Raw genomic sequence first — 17,849 nt, 5'->3', positions numbered from 1 at the left:
GTAGTCAGCTGACCTCATTCCGTATATTCAGGGAGTCAGCTGACCTCATTCCGTATATTCAGGTAGTCAGCTGACCTCATTCCGTATATTCAGGGAGTCAGCTGACCTCATTCTGTATATTCAGGTAGTCAGCTGACCTCATTCCGTATATTCAGGGAGTCAGCTGACCTCATTCTGTATATTCAGGGAGTCGGCTGACCTCATTCCGTATATTCAGGTAGTCAGCTGACCTCATTCTTTGGGCACATGCAGTAATATCCAATAGGAGAGTCACCGCATGCTTAGTTTAGTTAGTTGCTTAGTTAATTCCAGGTGGTGACTGTTATTTTGGCCAGACAGTGTATTTATGTAGCTCATTGAACCAATTACATCAGTCCCAGGCACGGACTGTGGATGGGGAGGACCTCACTCACAGGAAACCCATACAAATAAGGTAACATGCAAATTCCAAGGATTCTATTTTCCTGAAGACATCAATGGTAACAGTTCAACCTATGATGATTTTATGGATAATAGGAGTGTCAGCAGTAGCACAAATTGACTGTTATTCATACTTCAATCAAAGGAACTCATTTAGAAAAACAGACAGTTTAACTGAGATGATATTTTTATTTCAGGTCTTAAGGCTCGGTTTCCACTAGTGCAACTTGCGGTGCGACTTGACACATGTCAAGTCGCACAGCAAGTCAAAACCCATTGTTTTCAATGGGGCACGTTTCCACTGCCGCGGCTTCAGTTGCCGCGACCTCAAAAGTAAATCGTGTACTACTTTTGAGCGCGACTTCCCTCTATAAATGAGGGACAAGTCTAACTGATGCCGCTATGAAGTCGTGCTAGAAGTAGCACGACTTCGTAGCCGCACTAGTGGAAACCGAGGCTAATATTCCTAATTTTTGTAGAACCTCTTTTTTCACATATTGTGTGTACTGTGATTAGTTTTTTCTCAGTGAAGAGAAATCTCTAACATGTTTCCTGATTTTTTCACCCTAAGCAACATTAGAAGAGGACATGTTGGACATCTTGGAATCATGACATCTGGTGGTGATAATCAGAGCTCCTTTTATTTTATCCTGGTTGGGGTTCCTGGGCTGCAAGATGTCCAGGTCTGGATTTCATTGCCAATCTTCTCTATGTATTTGATAACCTTGTTGGCGAATATTAGTGTCCTGCTTACCATTAAAATGGAGGAGAGCCTCCACCAGCCCATGTACCTCTTCCTTTCCATGTTGTTGGTAACTGACCTTGTCCAGTCCAGTGCTGCCATTCCTAAGATGCTCCTGGTCTTCTGGTTCAACTTCGGAGAGATCTCCTTTGAGGATTGCCTGGTTCAGATGTTCTTCATCCATTCCTTCTCCATCATGGGCTCCTCTATCCTCTTGGCTATGGCCTTTGATCGCTATGTTGCCATATGCCAACCTCTGAGATATTCCACCATCTTGACCAACCCATTGATAACAAAAATTGGAGTTGCGGTGGTCATGAGGGGAGTTTTTTTGATATTTCCACATCCTTTCCTGGTCAGGAGGTTACCCTTTTGCAACAGTCACATAATTGAGAATACTTATTGTGAACACATGGCAGTGGCTAAGCTGGCCTGTGCAGACATTGGAATTAATGTTGTGTATGGGTTGGTAGTCGCTCTGCTTGTAGTTGGAGTGGATGTAATGGGTGTTGCAGTGTCATATTTAATTATTTTATCAACCATCTTCAATCTCCCATCCCGAGAGGCCAGACACAAAGTCTGGAGTACATGTGTCAGCCATGTTTGTGTCATACTTTTGGCTTACATCCCGGCACTTTTCTCTTTTGTCACTCAAAGGTATGGGGGGCACATCGCTTCTTCCACCCAAATTATCATATCTAGCCTATACCTAATTGTTCCTCCAATGCTGAACCCAATAATATATGGGATAAAAACCAAAGAGATCAAGAGGAACACTTTGAAATTATTTTGTCCACAAAAGTCCAGATTTCAGTAATTTTGGACGTATTTTGCTGAACTTACTGAAACCGCATTGCAAAGAACAGTCATATGCAGATAGATATGGCAACCAATCAATTTGCATTGGCTAAGCAGAGTCAGAACAATGAAAAAGTATTTCCAATTAGTTGCCAATTGTATAAGTAATTATACTTTTGTGGGGAGGTGAGTTAGTGACTGCGATGTTGTTATCATGATCTATACCTTATCAATAGAATGAAGTATGCGGTTCTATGGCCTCTGACCTATATCATGATCTATACCTTATCAATAGAATGAAGTATGCGGTTCTATGGCCTCTGATTTCCAAACTGAGAAAGGCCTCACTTTCTGATGATATGTTTACCATTCTCCATGGAGAATTCTTAATCAAAGCAAAGGAAATATGCCTTTTGGATTTGAGAAGTTCTAAGAAGCGTTCATTTTTGTATGCTAACTACTTTACTCTCCTGTGTGGACAATCAAATTCTTTAACCGGTTGCTGACCACCACACGACTATATACTGCGGCGGTCAGCCCTGGCCAGGCACAGGCAGAGTGACGTATGGGTACATCACTCGCCTGTCACTGACTTGTGAGCCAATTGTGGGCGCGCGCGCGCCCCCCCACCTCATTCACTGACAAGTCAGTGCGTGTGACCGGCGGACCCAATCGTCCGCCGGTCACTCACGATCGCTCCGGTGAAGGGAGAAAGTCAGGCGGCTTATGTAAACAAGCCGCCCGTTATTCTCCCTGGTGTAAAAATTAGGATCAGACGGTTCTACTATGTAGAACCGTTGATCTCTGTTTTTACACCAATAGCCATGTCCCTTTACAGTTAGAAGCACGCCCCTAGGACACACTTAACCCCTCCCTGTCCAATACAGTTAACCCCTTCCCTGCCAGTGTCATTATTACAGTAACAGTGCATATGTATAGCACTGATTACTGCAGTAATGTCACCCCAAAAGTGTCAAATGTAAGTCAAGGGTCCGATCTGTCCGCCGCAATGTCGCAGTACCGCAAAAAAAATCGCAGATCGCCGCCATTACGCGTTAAAAAAAAACCACCAAAAATGACAAAAATCTTTCCCTTTGTTAGTAAACGCGATAACTTTTGCGCAAACCAATCAATATACGCTTTTTTGCGATTTTTTTTACCAAACATATGTAGCATAAAACAAATTGGCTGAAAATGTTAAAAAATTTTGATTTTTACATTTTTTTGGGGGGGAATTTCATATAAAAAAATGTGAAAAATATTGCTATTTTTGCAAAATTTACGCACTTTTTTTGTTTATAGCGCATGATCAAAAAATCGCACAGGTGATCAAATACTACCAAAAGAAAGCTCTGTTTGTGGGAAAAAAAGGAAGTCAAATTTGTTTAGGTACAGCGTCGCACGACCGCGCAATTGTCCGTTAAAATCACGCAGTGCCGAATCGCAAAAAGAAAACCCTGGTCTTTTAGCAGCCAAATCCTCCGGGGCTTAAGTGGTTAATAACCTGTTCCAGTATGTGATCACGTGTGGACTTGGAGAGCTGCTCAAAGCTGGAGAATAACAAGTGTTCCTACCGATATTCAGAAAGTGGGAGCAGGCGTCAGGCACCAATTCAGAAGCTTGGACATAGGTGGGGTAAGACGCGGGTAGGCGGGGTGAAACATTTCAGGGGGCGTGCCCGGAGCAGCACTGGCTGAGGCCATACACAGTCCTATCCACATCTTAAGCACTGGGTTAGTTTTGAGCGACGTCTTCTCCCACAACCTGTTACAATAGCAGAACCGTATGAAGGTGATGGAGAAACTATGTCTGTGAAGGTTCATCTCTATCCAGGTCATGGTACATCCAGCAGGAGTTATTCACATTCAACTGGACTTGTTCTATAATGTTGAAGACATTCCATAGCTTCTCCAATCCTATTTTTCTTTGTCCCAGTCAGTGTCAGGAACATTCCTCACTGATTTGTATCCAGACACCTTCATCCAATCACCATAAGATGTGTCAGGGCAGATGTTGATGGTCCAAGAAAAGAGAGGGAGGTGGGAAAGTTGTGGAACCATCCTTCTAGATATATCCACCAATCCATGGTGACTGATTTATTTACTCTGAATATGTAGCTTAATTAGCTCTGTTTAGCCATTACTTGTCTCCCCCACACCTTCAGCTGTATCATCAGCGTGGTTTATCTTCAGGTGATCTCCTTTAGGTCCATCCTTATTGTCATTGCTGTCTTTATCACATTGATGTTGTATTATTGTTCAGTGCCGATTTGACCCTATCCAGCTATACCACTATTGATCCGCTGTGATCTACACAGGGGTAGTGGATACTGAACACGGTCACTCTGCAGCTGTCTGAACATGCATAGATGTTGTATTTTTGCTCTGTGCCGACTTGGCCTTATCCGGTTATCATTATTGTTCCGCTGTGATCTTCAAAGGGGTAGTGGATACTAAACACGGCCACTCGACAACTTGACAGTTCTATATTGCACTTTAGAGTCCGGACTTCTTACTAGGGATGATCGAACTTTTGAAAAGTTTGGTTCGACCAGAACACCCAAATTTCCCGAAAGTTCGGTTCGGATTCCTGGACCCCATTGAAATCAATGGGACTCGAACTTCGGGAATCAAAAAAACACAATTTAAAAACACAAAAAAACACTAAAAAGTGCATAGGGTTCTGGGTCATGCCCCAGGGACTATGAATCAGGCAAAAATAAATTCTTAAAAATTGTCGTTTTTGATAGAGAGCAAATTATTTAAAAAATTATTGAAAAAAAAATGAGATTTCTTTGGATTTAGTGTCTGGGGGGTCTAAAAAGTGTACCTTTGATGTTTCAGCTCTGTAGCATGTCCAGAACCAGAATTATAGCATACTAAACCTTCAAAAATGACTTTTTTGCTTAATCGCGCCTTTCTTTTGCTCCTAATCAACTGCACAGCCAATGTGTATGATGGGGACATAATGCAGTGCACTGGGAACAAGATTAGAGTTTTTTTTTTTTGGAAAAAGGTGCTGTCTCTTTAAATGTGGATATAATTGACGGGTGTATTTTCACAATGGGGCTATTATTACCAAATGTTTTTAAGAAGTCCAAAGATGTATGTAATTGCACTTTATTTCATGTAAAATGGTGTTTGGTGCACTTTAACTTGAATTCTCACAAGAAACAGACATATATGCACGGATACATTGAGGGTTAGGGGGAGGGGCCACAATGTAGTGCAGAGTGAACAAGATTAGAGATGTTTTGGATGAATACTGTTGTCTCTTGACTTTGAATAGAAGTAAAGGATGCTTATAAATTGGGCATTTGGTGGTGCGGACGATGCCTTGACACCATATCCCTATGAAAGTGCTGGTAATGAAGGCAATAATTGCCTTTGTAAGGAAAAAAATTGCAATGATATGCATCTGTGTGACAGGTGCGCAAAAATTGTTGTTTGGGTGTTGGCGGAGCCATACCACTGTAAGCCCAAAGAGCTGGTGTTGAAGTAGGTGAACAAATTAAGAAGATGTGTACCTGTGGATCAGGTGAGCAAACATTGTGTTTTTGGTGTTGGCGGAGCCTCCCCACCGTAAGCCCAAAGAGCTGGTGTTGCAGGAGGCCAAAAAAAAAAATTATTTTTTCTAGTGGAAACTAAAATGAGGTTCTGTGAACCTAAACAGAACGAGAGGAGGGTTGGAGGGTGGAAAATCTTCTATGGATTCAACATGTCTCTGAGCAAACATCTTCCAAAAAGGGGTCCTTTGGGGATGTTTGTACTGTCTTGAAATTTTAGTGCCTTTAGAAATGTAACCCGAATCATGAGACCCGAATCATCATATGCCCGTGTTCTCTGCTGCATCCATCGATGACTGATCAGTGTACCGGCTCGTTGCCTGTACCATGTGATCACTGTGACCAATCCCAGCAGATCACATGACATTTGTAAACAATGGATGGCTTTCTTTCATGTCATCCATTTTGTACAATTGTGTAGCTAGCTGTGATTGGTCACACTGATCACATGGTACAGACAGGGCCAATCACAGCCCATCTGTACCATGTGATTAAATGTAACCAATTACGGCTAATCACAACAAAGCAGACCAAATGAATCTGTTTCAGTCAGTAAAAATGGTTGATCGGGTTAGTATAATGTACTGGTATAAACAATCAAAATTTGTAAAAAAATCACTTTCCCAGAGTAGTACAATGGTAACACTGTATTGTTCTGGTAACAGTGTTTGAAAAAATTGTAAAAAAAAGTAATAAAAAGGAATAAAATATGTTTATATTATTATCTTTTTATACATACTGTCACCAGTTAGTGTCCCTGATCACAATCACACCCATTATATGACAATGCTGTATTGCACTGATGACAATATGTTAAAAGAAAATGTGACTCTTTTTTTTTTTTAATTTTCCCAAAAATTGTGACAAAAAATTACAACTTCAAAAAACTTGCCATGCCTCTTACTAAATACCTTGGACTTTCTAAAAGGGATAATTTGGGTGGGGGAGGGGATATTTGTACTGTCCTGGCATTTTCAGCCCTCAAGAAATGAGATCGGCCGTCAGTACATCAGGATTGATCGATTTTCAGTAGTTACTCATACAGTAGTTTGTGGACTCTATAACAATCCTACAGACTAAATAATATACACTGATTTGGGTTTTTTACATAAAAAATATAGCAGAATACATTTTGGCCTAAATTTCTGAAGGAAGATTATTCATTTCCAAATTTTTTAACAGTAACAGAAAAGAAAAACTTTTTTTTCAATATTTTCTGTAGTTTTTTATTTATTTAGCAAATGATTAAAGACCCAGTGGTGATTAAATACCACCAAAACAACGCTCTATTTGTGTGGAAAAAATGATAAAAAATTCTAATGGGTACAGTGTTGCATGACTGCGTAATTGTCATTCAAAGTGTGACAGCTCTGAAAGCTGAAATCTAGCCTGGGCAGGAAGGAGGTAAAAGTTCCCGGTACTGAAGTGGTTAAAGTAGCACATTACTGAATTGCAAAACAAGCCCTGGACATGAAGGGGGCAAAACCTTCCAGAGGTCAAGAGGTTAATAAATCTTCCTTTAATTGTACACAGTTTGTTTTTTTTTGTTTTTTAAAGAAACTTTATTAAAACATCTGTTAGGATACAAAAGGTTGCAGAGATTACAATGACACAACACGTTTTACATTTTACAGGTCAGAAGCCGAGCACAACACAGAGACTCGTGACCGACCTAAATGATACTGTAGACCGAGAAAGTTACTCAATGACTTAACCATAAACATACTAGAACCCTAGTTGGATGGATCTATGGCACGTAGATAACTCTTAAACTGTGGGATGGATATCTGCAATAGAGCAATAATGGGAACGAAAAAAAAAAAAAAAAAAAAGAACTGGGAGGGGGGGGGGGGGGAGGAAAAGGAGGGGGAGGGGGAGTAGGTCAAAAGCATTTATACCATAACATTATCATACTACCCCGAAGTGTTATACATGAAGTTAACCACAGACGAGGTGCTGGCCACCTCTTTAGGTAGTGAATCCAGAAAGTCCTGCCAGGTGTCCGAGAAGCGGGTTGCTGAGGAGGGGAGGTTGAAATCCGTATTGAGCTGGTCTTTGACCATGAGACTCAAGAGGTCACGGTGGACTTGCGTTACAGAAGGGCCCACCGCGGAGATCCAATTGGCGAGTATGACTCTCCGGGCTATCAACAAACAAATGAGCACCCATCTCCGCGGGTGTGGGGGTGGACGGACAGTCCATACCTGAAGCTGTTTGTCCCAGTGTCCGAATATGAGAAGGAGGGGGTCCTTCGGCAGTTGTAACAGCGTTACCCGTTTGATGAATGCTAACACCTGATCCCAGAAAGTAGCTATGATAGAGCACGACCATAACCTGTGATGGAGGTTTGGGCGGGTGGTTTTGCATTGAGGGCAGAGGCCCGTGAAAGGATCATTTGCTTTAGAAGTAAACGGGATATACGCCCTATGAAGAATTTTCAACTGCGTTTCTCTCCAAGTCTCGTTAGGAGTCAAGCGTAGCATACGATTATACCCCTGGAATATCTTAGTGACAATGTCCTCCAGTGTGAAGTCCTTGGCCCAGTTTGTCGCTGAGGAGCCAGCGAAGTGATAGGATGTTAGTTTTTGAAAGGGTTTGTAGATGTCGGAGATGCTGTAAGTCCCTGAGTCGAAAAGAGGGTCCAATAACGGGTCCACAAGTCCAGCGTTTGCAGAGGCACCTGAGGAGCGAAGGAAGCTTAGGCACTGCAGGATTGGAAAAACATGAGAGGCAGGCAAATTATAGGTATCCAAGATGTCACGTACAACCCGTGGTTTTCCCGTGGCGGGGTCACAGAGGTCTGAGAATTTCAATAGGCCCGACCTTTGCCACACATTGAAGTATTCCGAGTGCAGGCCTGGTAAAAAGGCCGGGTTGTCCTTTATGGGCAAATATTTGGACATAGATGAAGGGAGTTTCAGACGTTTCCTAGATTCTCTCCATGCGATCACCGTATCTCGCAAGAGGATGTTATGCTGCAACTTTGGGGGCATAGTTTTCCATTTAGCATGCAACAATGCAACCAGTGAGTAGGGGGCAGACATGTGCGTTTCCAAGACATAGTTGGAGTAATGGGAGGAGCCAGAGAGCCAGTCCAAAGATACTCGGAGGAGACAAGACAGATTGTATAACCTGATATCGGGGAGGCCAATACCCCCCTTGCTCCTGGGCAGACATAATTTTTTGAAAGAAATTCGAGGCCGTTTACCGCGCCATATAAAATTAGAGATAGCTCGATTCAGCAGTTTAATGTCGTTGTGTTTAAGCAATAACGGGAGCGTTTGCAGAGGGTATAACAACCGTGCAAAGCTAACCATCTTTACAAGGTGGCATCTCCCCAGGAGCGAGAGAGGCAGATCCATCCAACCATCTAACTCACGAGAGATCCTCTGAAATAGCGGGGGATAGTTTAAGGTATAGATGGAGGAAGGGAGCCTACCTATCCTGATTCCTAAATACGTGATGTGTGAAGTAGCTATAGTGAAGGGAGAGGAGGCTGCCCAGGTGGGATTGGACGTGTTACCTAATGTGAGGATTTCACTTTTAGCATAGTTTATCCGCAAACCGGAACACAGTTTAAATTTATCGAAGATGCAGATAATGGTGCGCATATCAGCTGAGGGGTTACTAGTAAAAATCAAAACGTCATCTGCAAACAATGATATGCGTAATTCCCTAGAGCCAAGTGGAATACCGTGGAGTGGCGCTTTTTCTAGTAAGAATCTGGATAAAGGCTCCAGAGCCAAATTGAAGAGCAACGGAGACAAGGGGCAGCCCTGTCTCGTGCCCTTAAACAGGCGGAACTCGTCGGTGAGGGACCCGGCTACCCACAACCTGGCCGCCGGAGAGGCATACATAGCTTCGACAACATGAGTGAATGGACCCGAGAAGCCAAAGGAAGACATAACCATAGAGAGCCAGTCAAAGCCCACATTGTCGAAGGCCTTCTCCGCGTCCAGGGTGACGATAGCCAGGTCCGCCCCCGAGGAAACCCTGGCCTGGTCCAAGGCCAGAAGCACCTTTCGGAGATTTGAGGCCGCTGACCGCCCCTTGGTAAAGCCGGATTGAGCCGGGTGAATTAGGGATGGCATAATCAGGGCAAGTCGGGATGCTAGAAGTTTGGATAGAACCTTCACGTCCAAATTTAACAGGGAAATCGGCCTGTAGGAACCAGGTTCCAGGGGGTCTTTCCCTTTCTTTGCCAGCAGCTTGATTATGGCCTGGCTGCCCGTGGGGGGATACGAGCCACCCAACATGATGGCCGAATATACCTCCAGCAGAGTAGGTCCTATGATCTCCCAAGCGGTCTTGTAGAATTTGCCTGTGAGGCCATCCGGGCCCGGGGCTTTATTGGGAGCGAGTTGTTTTACAATGTCCCGGATCTCCTCGAGAGACACCGGTGCATTCAAGGCATCTAGTTGCGTAGGAGAAAGGTTAGGTAGGGAGACATTGTCCAGGAAGAAACGCGCCTGTTCAACGTCGAAGGGGTCTGGAGAGTACAGGGATGCATAGAAGTCTCTCATTGTCCGTTTAACGTCAGAAGGGGTAGACACAGTTTTGCCCGACGGGGTTCGGAGTGAAGCAATGTGTGTAGGAGTGTAGGGCGCCCCGCACAACCTCGCCAGTAATTTACCTGCCTTGTTCCCAAATTTATGTAGCGTGGCAGAGAAGCGTGCACTTTTAATACCTTCCAACTTGTCCGCCCAAGTGTCAAAGGCCTGCTTGGCTAGGGACCACTCTTGTCGGTTAGCGGGAGAGTCCGCGGACAACAGCTGTCGTTGAGCCAGGCGGAGACGTTCACTGGCCTGAAGGTAGCTTTTGGATGCGTTTTTCCGATATGCCGAGGCGTATGATATAATTTTGCCACGCAGAAAAGCCTTGCCCGCCTCCCAAAACAAATTGGGTTGAGAGGTGTGCAGGGCATTTGCCTCCGAGTACTCCGCCCATGCCCCAGCTAGGTAGGTCTGAAAGTCCGCATCGTTGCTCAAATACCCCGGGAATCTCCACAAACTAGTATCCGCCTGCTTGCCGGGGGGGTCTAAGATCAAGGATACAGGGGCATGGTCAGAAATTACAATTTCATGGATCTCTGGGTCCTCAATTCTCCTTAGGGCATTGGCCGAGACAAAGAAATAGTCTATCCTAGTAAACACATTGTGAGGGTGCGAATAAAAGGTATATTCCCTGTCAGCAGGGTGTTGTAGTCGCCACACATCTGTGAGGTGGAGGGATTCTACTAACAGAGCTAGAGGACTAGAGGTGGACACATCAGAATTATTTGTTCTAGGTTTGGACCGAGACTTATCCAGTAGGGGGTCCATAAGGGAGTTAAAATCACCGCCTATGACGTGTGGGACCTGAGGGTAGGTAAGCAAGTGAGAGGACAGTTCTTTATAAAAGGACTGGTCCGGGGTGTTGGGAGCATAAACATTTGTCAGTAGTATTTCGCTGTCATTGATCTTCATATGCGCTGAGACAAATCTACCGCTAGTGTCGGTGGAGAGGGAAATGATATTACAGGAAAGACGCTTGTGGATCAGGATCAGGACTCCGGCCTTCCTGCCCAGAGCCGCCGATCCCACCACCGTGCCCACCCACAGCTTTTTCATCCGGAAAAAGTCCTCTGAGGACAAATGGGACTCCTGTAGTAATGCTATGTCTGCTTTGAGCCTCTTGAGATGTCTCAATACCTTCATCCTTTTAATTGGGGACCGTAAGCCCCTGACATTCCATGACAAAATCCTCATGGAGGGTCTGATAGATGATGGTATGGAGCATGACAATACATCCGCTTATAGATGTAGACGGCAGGAATGGGTGCGTATACTACCAAATATGTTATGGACATGCGTCTAACACTCATTGAACACAGATACCCCAGGGGAGCTGATTCCAACCGTGGAACCGAGGAGGCTGAAGGGGAATTGGGGGGGACAGACATGGGTAAAGAGAACAGGGGGAGAACAACGAAATGCAGAAAGGCATCTGGAAAAAAATACATCATGGACTTCACTTTTTTCCGAATGCTGTAACTGTGTAAGGCGACAAGTCCCTTGGTACGGACGTCAGCAGGTCTGTGAACAAAACCAACCCAAATCACCTCTATATTAAAAAAAAAAGAGGGAAAATAAATAGAGGGGGGTAAGGAACCCTGAACCCCTATTCGCAATAATCGAGGGGAGCGCCCGGGTCCTCCACAGTGACAGCATATAACAGTATTATAACTCATCAGCCGTAACAGGAAAGTTTATAGGATTATAACCTAAGTGTATAGCACAGAAAAAACTAAACAAAACAATGCAGAGAAAAAAACGGGTCAGAGGTAGCTACCTCCAATGCCCGCAACTTTCCAGTGGCAACCTGAAATATGCAACAGCAACGTGGATGAGAAGATACATTACGTGTCCACAGGGTCTCCTAGGAGGAGGTAATAATTACTAGTGGCGGTCCATGGCGAGTCAGCGATGTGGAAGAAATCGCCCTCCGCTAACTGCCTCAGAATATTTTTGCCGTTTGGGAGATTCTTTTCGCGGGGTCCTTGGGATCAGGGAGCGCTGGGCTGAGGACGACTTGTTGTGCATGGGGTCAGACCCATCCGTACGGAGTGATCTTATAAAGCCTTCCGCCTCCGAGGGGTCCTGGAATGACAGTTGTTCACCTGAAGGTGCCCGTAGCCTAAGGATAGCTGGGTATGCCAACGTGAATTTGATCTGGGATTGGTTCAGTTGTGAGCATACTGCCTGGAAAGCCTTTCGTCTCTTGGCCACCTCAACGGAGTAGTCCGCAAAAATCAGGACTTTTGTACCGTCAATCTGGAAAGATTTGGATTGCCTGAATTTCTGGAGGATCGCCGATTTATCGGCGTAGTTCAGGTACTTGGCTATGATCGGGCGCGGGGAGGAACGTTCTGAAGAGTGTATCCCCATACGGTGGGCGCGTTCGACCACGCAGATTCCTTTCAGTCCCAGAGCCTCCGGAATCCTCTTGGAGCACAGGTCAGGGATCGCAGAGGGTGGCACAGTCTCTGGTATCCCAATAAAGCGGAGGTTACTCCTTCGCGCTCTGTTTTCCAAATCGTCCACTTTTTGGAGCAAGAATTGATTTGTCTTTTCCTGTGCCTGCTCAAATCCATGAGAGCTGTATATTTCCTCCTCCACACTTGCCACACGCTGTTCCACTTCTTGCAGCCTGTGTGTATGTTCGGTGAGCTGCTTTTTAAAGTCCTGCATGCCCGCCGCCACTGCCGTTTGCACAGCCGCTGTTATGGTGGGGGACAGTAGTGCCACCACAGTCTGCGCTATACGATCCGACTGGGGGTCACCCAGGGTGGGCACCGTGGGAGCCGCAGAAGCAGCCGTGTCCATGCGGGAGGCGTCCGCCTCATCCGCAGTGAAGGCCGAGACCGGAGCCTCGATTTGCGGCGGACCCGGCGGATTGCGCGGGCCGCCTTTCTCCAGAAATTTATCCATGCCGGGTATTGGATGGCACCGGGGGATCGCCCGGGGGTGTACGGAGCTGTGGGGGGCCCGAGGGAAGTGGGTTAGCCGGTATTTAAGCCGTTTTATCGTCCGATCGCGGGAGCCGGCGTGGATGGCGACTACTACATTCGGCGCCGGAACCGGAAGTGACAGTTTGGTTTTAGCTTCCTGTGATACTTCCTGTGGCTGCAGTTCTTCTGAGCTCCACAAGGTGGTGATCTCACTTATACAGAGACAAGAAATCTCTCTGGAAGACAGGAAGTGAGGTAAGATACAGGCAGGAAGTGATGTAAGGTACAGACAGGGTGTGAAGTACAGGTAGGAAGTGAAGTGAGGTACAGACAGAAAGTGAAGTGAGGTACAGACAGGAAGTGAAGTGAGGTACAGACAGGAAGTGAAGTGAGGTACAGTCAGGAAGTGAAGTGAGGTACAGACAGGAAGTGAGGTGAAGTACAGACAGGAAGTGAAGTGAGCTACAGACAGGAAGTGATGTGAAGTACAGACAGGAAGTGAAGTGAGGTACAGACAGGAAGTGAGGAGAAGTACAGACAGGAAGTGAAGTGAGGTACAGACAGGAAGTGAAGTGAGGTACAGACAGGAAGTGAAGTGAGGTACAGACAGGAAGTGATGTAAGGTACAGACAGGAAGTGAAGTGAGGTACAGACAGGAAGTGAAGTGAGGTACAGACAGGAAGTGAAGTGAGGTACATACAGGAAGCTCCATGTGGGAGGAATTATAGAGGAGACGTTGCTGGAAGTATCAGCGGAGGAGGTAATGAGATTGTATTTTATCATATCTCCCATCACTCTCCCTTGTAGGACTCCATATTTCTCTGTCCCTCTTTTCGGTCTGATGTACACACAGACATATGAACATACAATATAACGCCACAAATTCTTCATATCGCTCTCAGATTTCCCTCAGATATCAGATTATTTCATGTACTGAAGTGAAAACACTGATATAAAAGAAAAGTAATGGTGAAATAAAACATAAGTGGGTGTAACTGATCACATTGTCACCAAACGTCACCCCCAAATAAAAGTTTTCCCTGTAAGGGTCCGGTCACACCAGGAACTGCACGTTTCTCATGAATTTCCACATGTGCGTTTACATGCGTTCCCAGTGCATTTTTTAGCATTGGGAAGGACAGGGGATCAAAGGAGACAAAGTTGTGTTTTGTCCCCAGAGTCACATTGCGTTGTGTTTACTCCCATGTACATGCGTTTATGTACTCACAAAATCAGATACTTAAAGACTCATCCAAACCACATGTCAGTGTTTATCATCCACCTGGATGGAGATCCCTCTTTGGATGGGATGATCCCTCTGCACAGTGCTGGACTGGTGAAGCCTGACAGGGAGAGCAGCAGCTGCTGCCGCTATATCACACAGGCAGGCCACCGCATGGACTTTTTATTTTATTTTTTCAATTTCCAAAACTTGTGACAAAAAATAGATCTGTAAAATGCACCCCATGCCTCTTATCCAATACTTTGGGGTGTCTACTTTCCAAAAAGAAGGTGATTTGGGGGGTGTTTGTTCTATCCTGGAATTTCAGGACCTCCGAAACTGTGATAGGTAGTGAGGAAGAGAAATACGCTTTTTGAAAGCCTGAAAGTGGTCATTGGATTTTGGGGACCTGTATGTGGCTAGACTGCCGAAATATCTCTCACATGTGGGATCCCCATACTCAGGAGAAGTAGCAGAATGTGTTTTGGGGTGTAATGCCACATATATCCATGGCTTGTGTGAGAAATATCTCATTAAAGTGACAACTTTGTGTACAAAAAAGAAAAACTATTTTTTTGTCATATTCAAAAACCTTTTTGCGATAAATAAAATCTTCCATGCACTCACCATGCCTCTCAGCAAATATCTCTGGGGCGTCTACGTTCCAAAAAAGGGTCATTTTGGGGGTTTATGTACTGCCGTGGCATTTTAGTACTTTAAGAAATGTGATAGGCAGTCAGAAAGTAAAAGCTGTGTAAATTCCAGTATATATCCCATAGTTTGTAGACTGTATTGTATTCTGCTACATGTCTTTGGTAAAAAAAAAAAAAAAAAAAAAAAATTTTCTTAAATTAATGAAAAAAATTTGATTGTATTGGATTTTTTTATAATAGAAAGTAGAATTTTTTTTTTTTCCAAATTTATCATTTTATATAATAAAAAATAGAAACCCCAAAGTTAGCAAATATCACCAAATGAAATCTTTGTTTTTGTGAAAAAAGATTATGTAAACTTAATTTGGGTACAGCGCTGCATGACCGTGCAATTCGCAGTTAAAGTAGCGCAGTGCAGAATAGTAAAAAATGCCCTGGTCATGAAGGAGGGGGGGGGGACCTTCTGAAGCTAAAGAGGTTAAATTGCATTTATGTGCCAAGAAATAACTTTAATGTATTTATTACTGAAATTTTGCCTTTTATAAAGCATTGCTCTAATATCATGTAACATAAATAAATTAGAACTACCAACATTTTATTCTCTAGGGTGTCTGCTGTCAATAGATATATAATATTTTGGGGGTTTTAAATAATCTTCAGGCCATAAAATGATTTTTAAAACATGTAAACAAAAAAATAAAAAACATTAAAAAAATGGCTCCAGGACTCAAGTGGACCCTTTATTACACACTGAGTCCAGGAACCCACAGAGAGACCACGTTTCCCCTGACTTCCTCTCCAGGCTGTGATCCCACTCTGGTTGGGCGCCATCTACAGTGGAAGAAGAAGACTGCACCTGCCTACATCTGCTTTATGCTTTGTCTGATCAGGATGACGGGCATTTCTCCCTGAACGCAGAGTGCCCTAAACACGAGGTAAACGTGGTGCAGCATTTAGCCCAGTCCAGCTGTAGTGTAGACTTTGACAGGCTGCAGGCAGCGGGGGTGGACGCTGTACCTGTGCCTACCAGGTGTATTATACCGCCAGCATTGCACACACAGGGACTGGACCCCCCATGTACAAGGGACCTAAGAGATACAAACAGCTTGTCACCCATTCCACCAGACTCCTATAACTGGAAGATTACATTTTTGGGTGGATGTGTTGTAGAAGAACCCAGACCACAGTATTGTGAGGTGAAAATAAAATCCAACTTTATTAATCATATATATGTGACACTTTACCAACAGAAGAAAGAGATAGATTGTTTACATTTCAAGGATATATTTATACCATTTATATCATCTATGCTAAGAAACTGATTATCATATGACACACCCCTCATTATTACCAGCCCCGCCCACTTATGTAACCCTCTAAACATCCAAATCCCTGTAATTTCCCAGAAGACACTTTCATCTTTTATCCATAACAAGCTCATTGGGTACAAGATAACCCCGAGCCCCTCCTGCTCATTCCCACACAACAAGTCCATGTCACCATCTACAAGGTTAGAGGACCTGAAGGAGAACAAGACCATGACCACCAGGACCATAACCTGACTGAAGCCATGCTCACATTTCTTTCTAATGCTGCTTTTATGGTCTCCTCAGATACAGATCTGGCAGATGTACATTAGTGTAACCCTTTCACTCAAATCTGTGCTTGATCATCTTTTTTGGGGTACAGAGGTGACATTAGGGGTCTAACGTCTCTTTAAAGAGGACCTGTGACCAGCAATATGCTATCACATGAGGGGCTATCAACCCCCTATGTGATAGAAATGAAGTTGAGGGAAAAGTTGAAATATAAATGGTCCTTGAAGTCAGATCCAGGTATCGACAGCAGGGTTTGCTCTTGGATACGGAACTGGCTTAAAGGGCGTGTCCAAAGGGTGGTAATAAACAGCGCATACTCAGACTGGTCTGAGGTAGTAAGCGGGGTCCCCCAAGGCTCAGTCCTAAGACCAACCTTGTTCAATTTATTCATAAACAGCATTGAGGACGGGATCAGTAGTTCTATATCAGTTTTTGCAGATGACACAAAATTAGGCAGGGCAATAACTGCACAGCATGAAGCAGATATCCTACAGAATGACTTGGACAAAATAACGGAGTGGGCAACGACATGGCAAATGAGGTTTAATGTGGAGAAGTGTAAGGTTTTGCACTTGGGGACTAGAAACATAAAAGCACAATACACGTTAGGTGGGGAACCCTTGGGAGAATCAAAAATGGAGAAAGATCTGGGAGTCTTGGTTGATGATAGACTAGGCAACAGCATGCAATGTCAAGCGGCAGCTGCCAAAGCCAGCAGAATATTAGCATGCATAAAGAAAGGGATGTATTCCAGAGATAAGACTATAATCCTTCCACTTTATAAAACTCTGGTCCGACCGCATCTGGAGTATTCTGTCCAGTTCTGGTCGCCAGTCCTCAGAAGGGATGTGTTGGAGCTGGAGAGGGTCCAGAGAAGGGCAACTAAACTAATTAGGGGATTGGAGGACCTTGATTATGAGGAGCGTCTGCAATCGCTTGATTTATTCTCCCTGGAGAAGAGACGCCTGAGGGGGGACATGATAGCAATTTTTAAATATCTCAATGGGGATCTAGGCTTAGAAAAAAAGCTATTCAGTCGCAAGGATTGCATGAGGACTCGAGGGCATACAATGCGATTAGAGGAGAAGCGTTTTAACCTCAGGCAACGTGGGGGGTTCTTTACTGTTAGGGCTACAAGATTGTGGAATTCTCTGCTACAAGAGGTGGTTTCTGCAGGTAGTATGGTGGCTTCCAAAAGACTACTAGACGTACATCTCAAGAATCAGAACATTCAGGGGTATGCGAGATGATTACAGACACACACACCTACACAGGTTGAACTGGATGGACTATTGTCTTTATTCAACCTCATCTACTATGTAACTATGAAACAACCTTAAAGTATCACACTGTAAAAAAAAA

The 17,849-nt window shown here is 44.3% G+C and overlaps 1 protein-coding gene across 1 annotated transcript; it reads left to right on the top strand.

Moving 5' to 3' along the window:
* Positions 1-1,028: 1,028 nt before the first annotated feature.
* LOC309545783 (olfactory receptor 52N4-like) lies at positions 1,029-1,979 on the top strand (the record flags this gene model as incomplete). Its single annotated transcript, XM_082245134.1, has 1 exon — positions 1,029-1,979. The coding sequence occupies one exon, from the start codon at positions 1,029-1,031 to the stop codon at positions 1,977-1,979; it is 951 nt and encodes a 316-aa protein (XP_082101260.1).
* Positions 1,980-17,849: the final 15,870 nt, after the last annotated feature.

Source organism: Pelophylax lessonae (assembly GCF_965119305.1).
Source record: "Pelophylax lessonae genome assembly, chromosome: 2".
NCBI lineage: Eukaryota > Metazoa > Chordata > Amphibia > Anura > Ranidae > Pelophylax > Pelophylax lessonae.
Note: the sequence above shows the minus strand (reverse complement) of the source record. Positions and strands in the feature narration are given on the sequence as shown.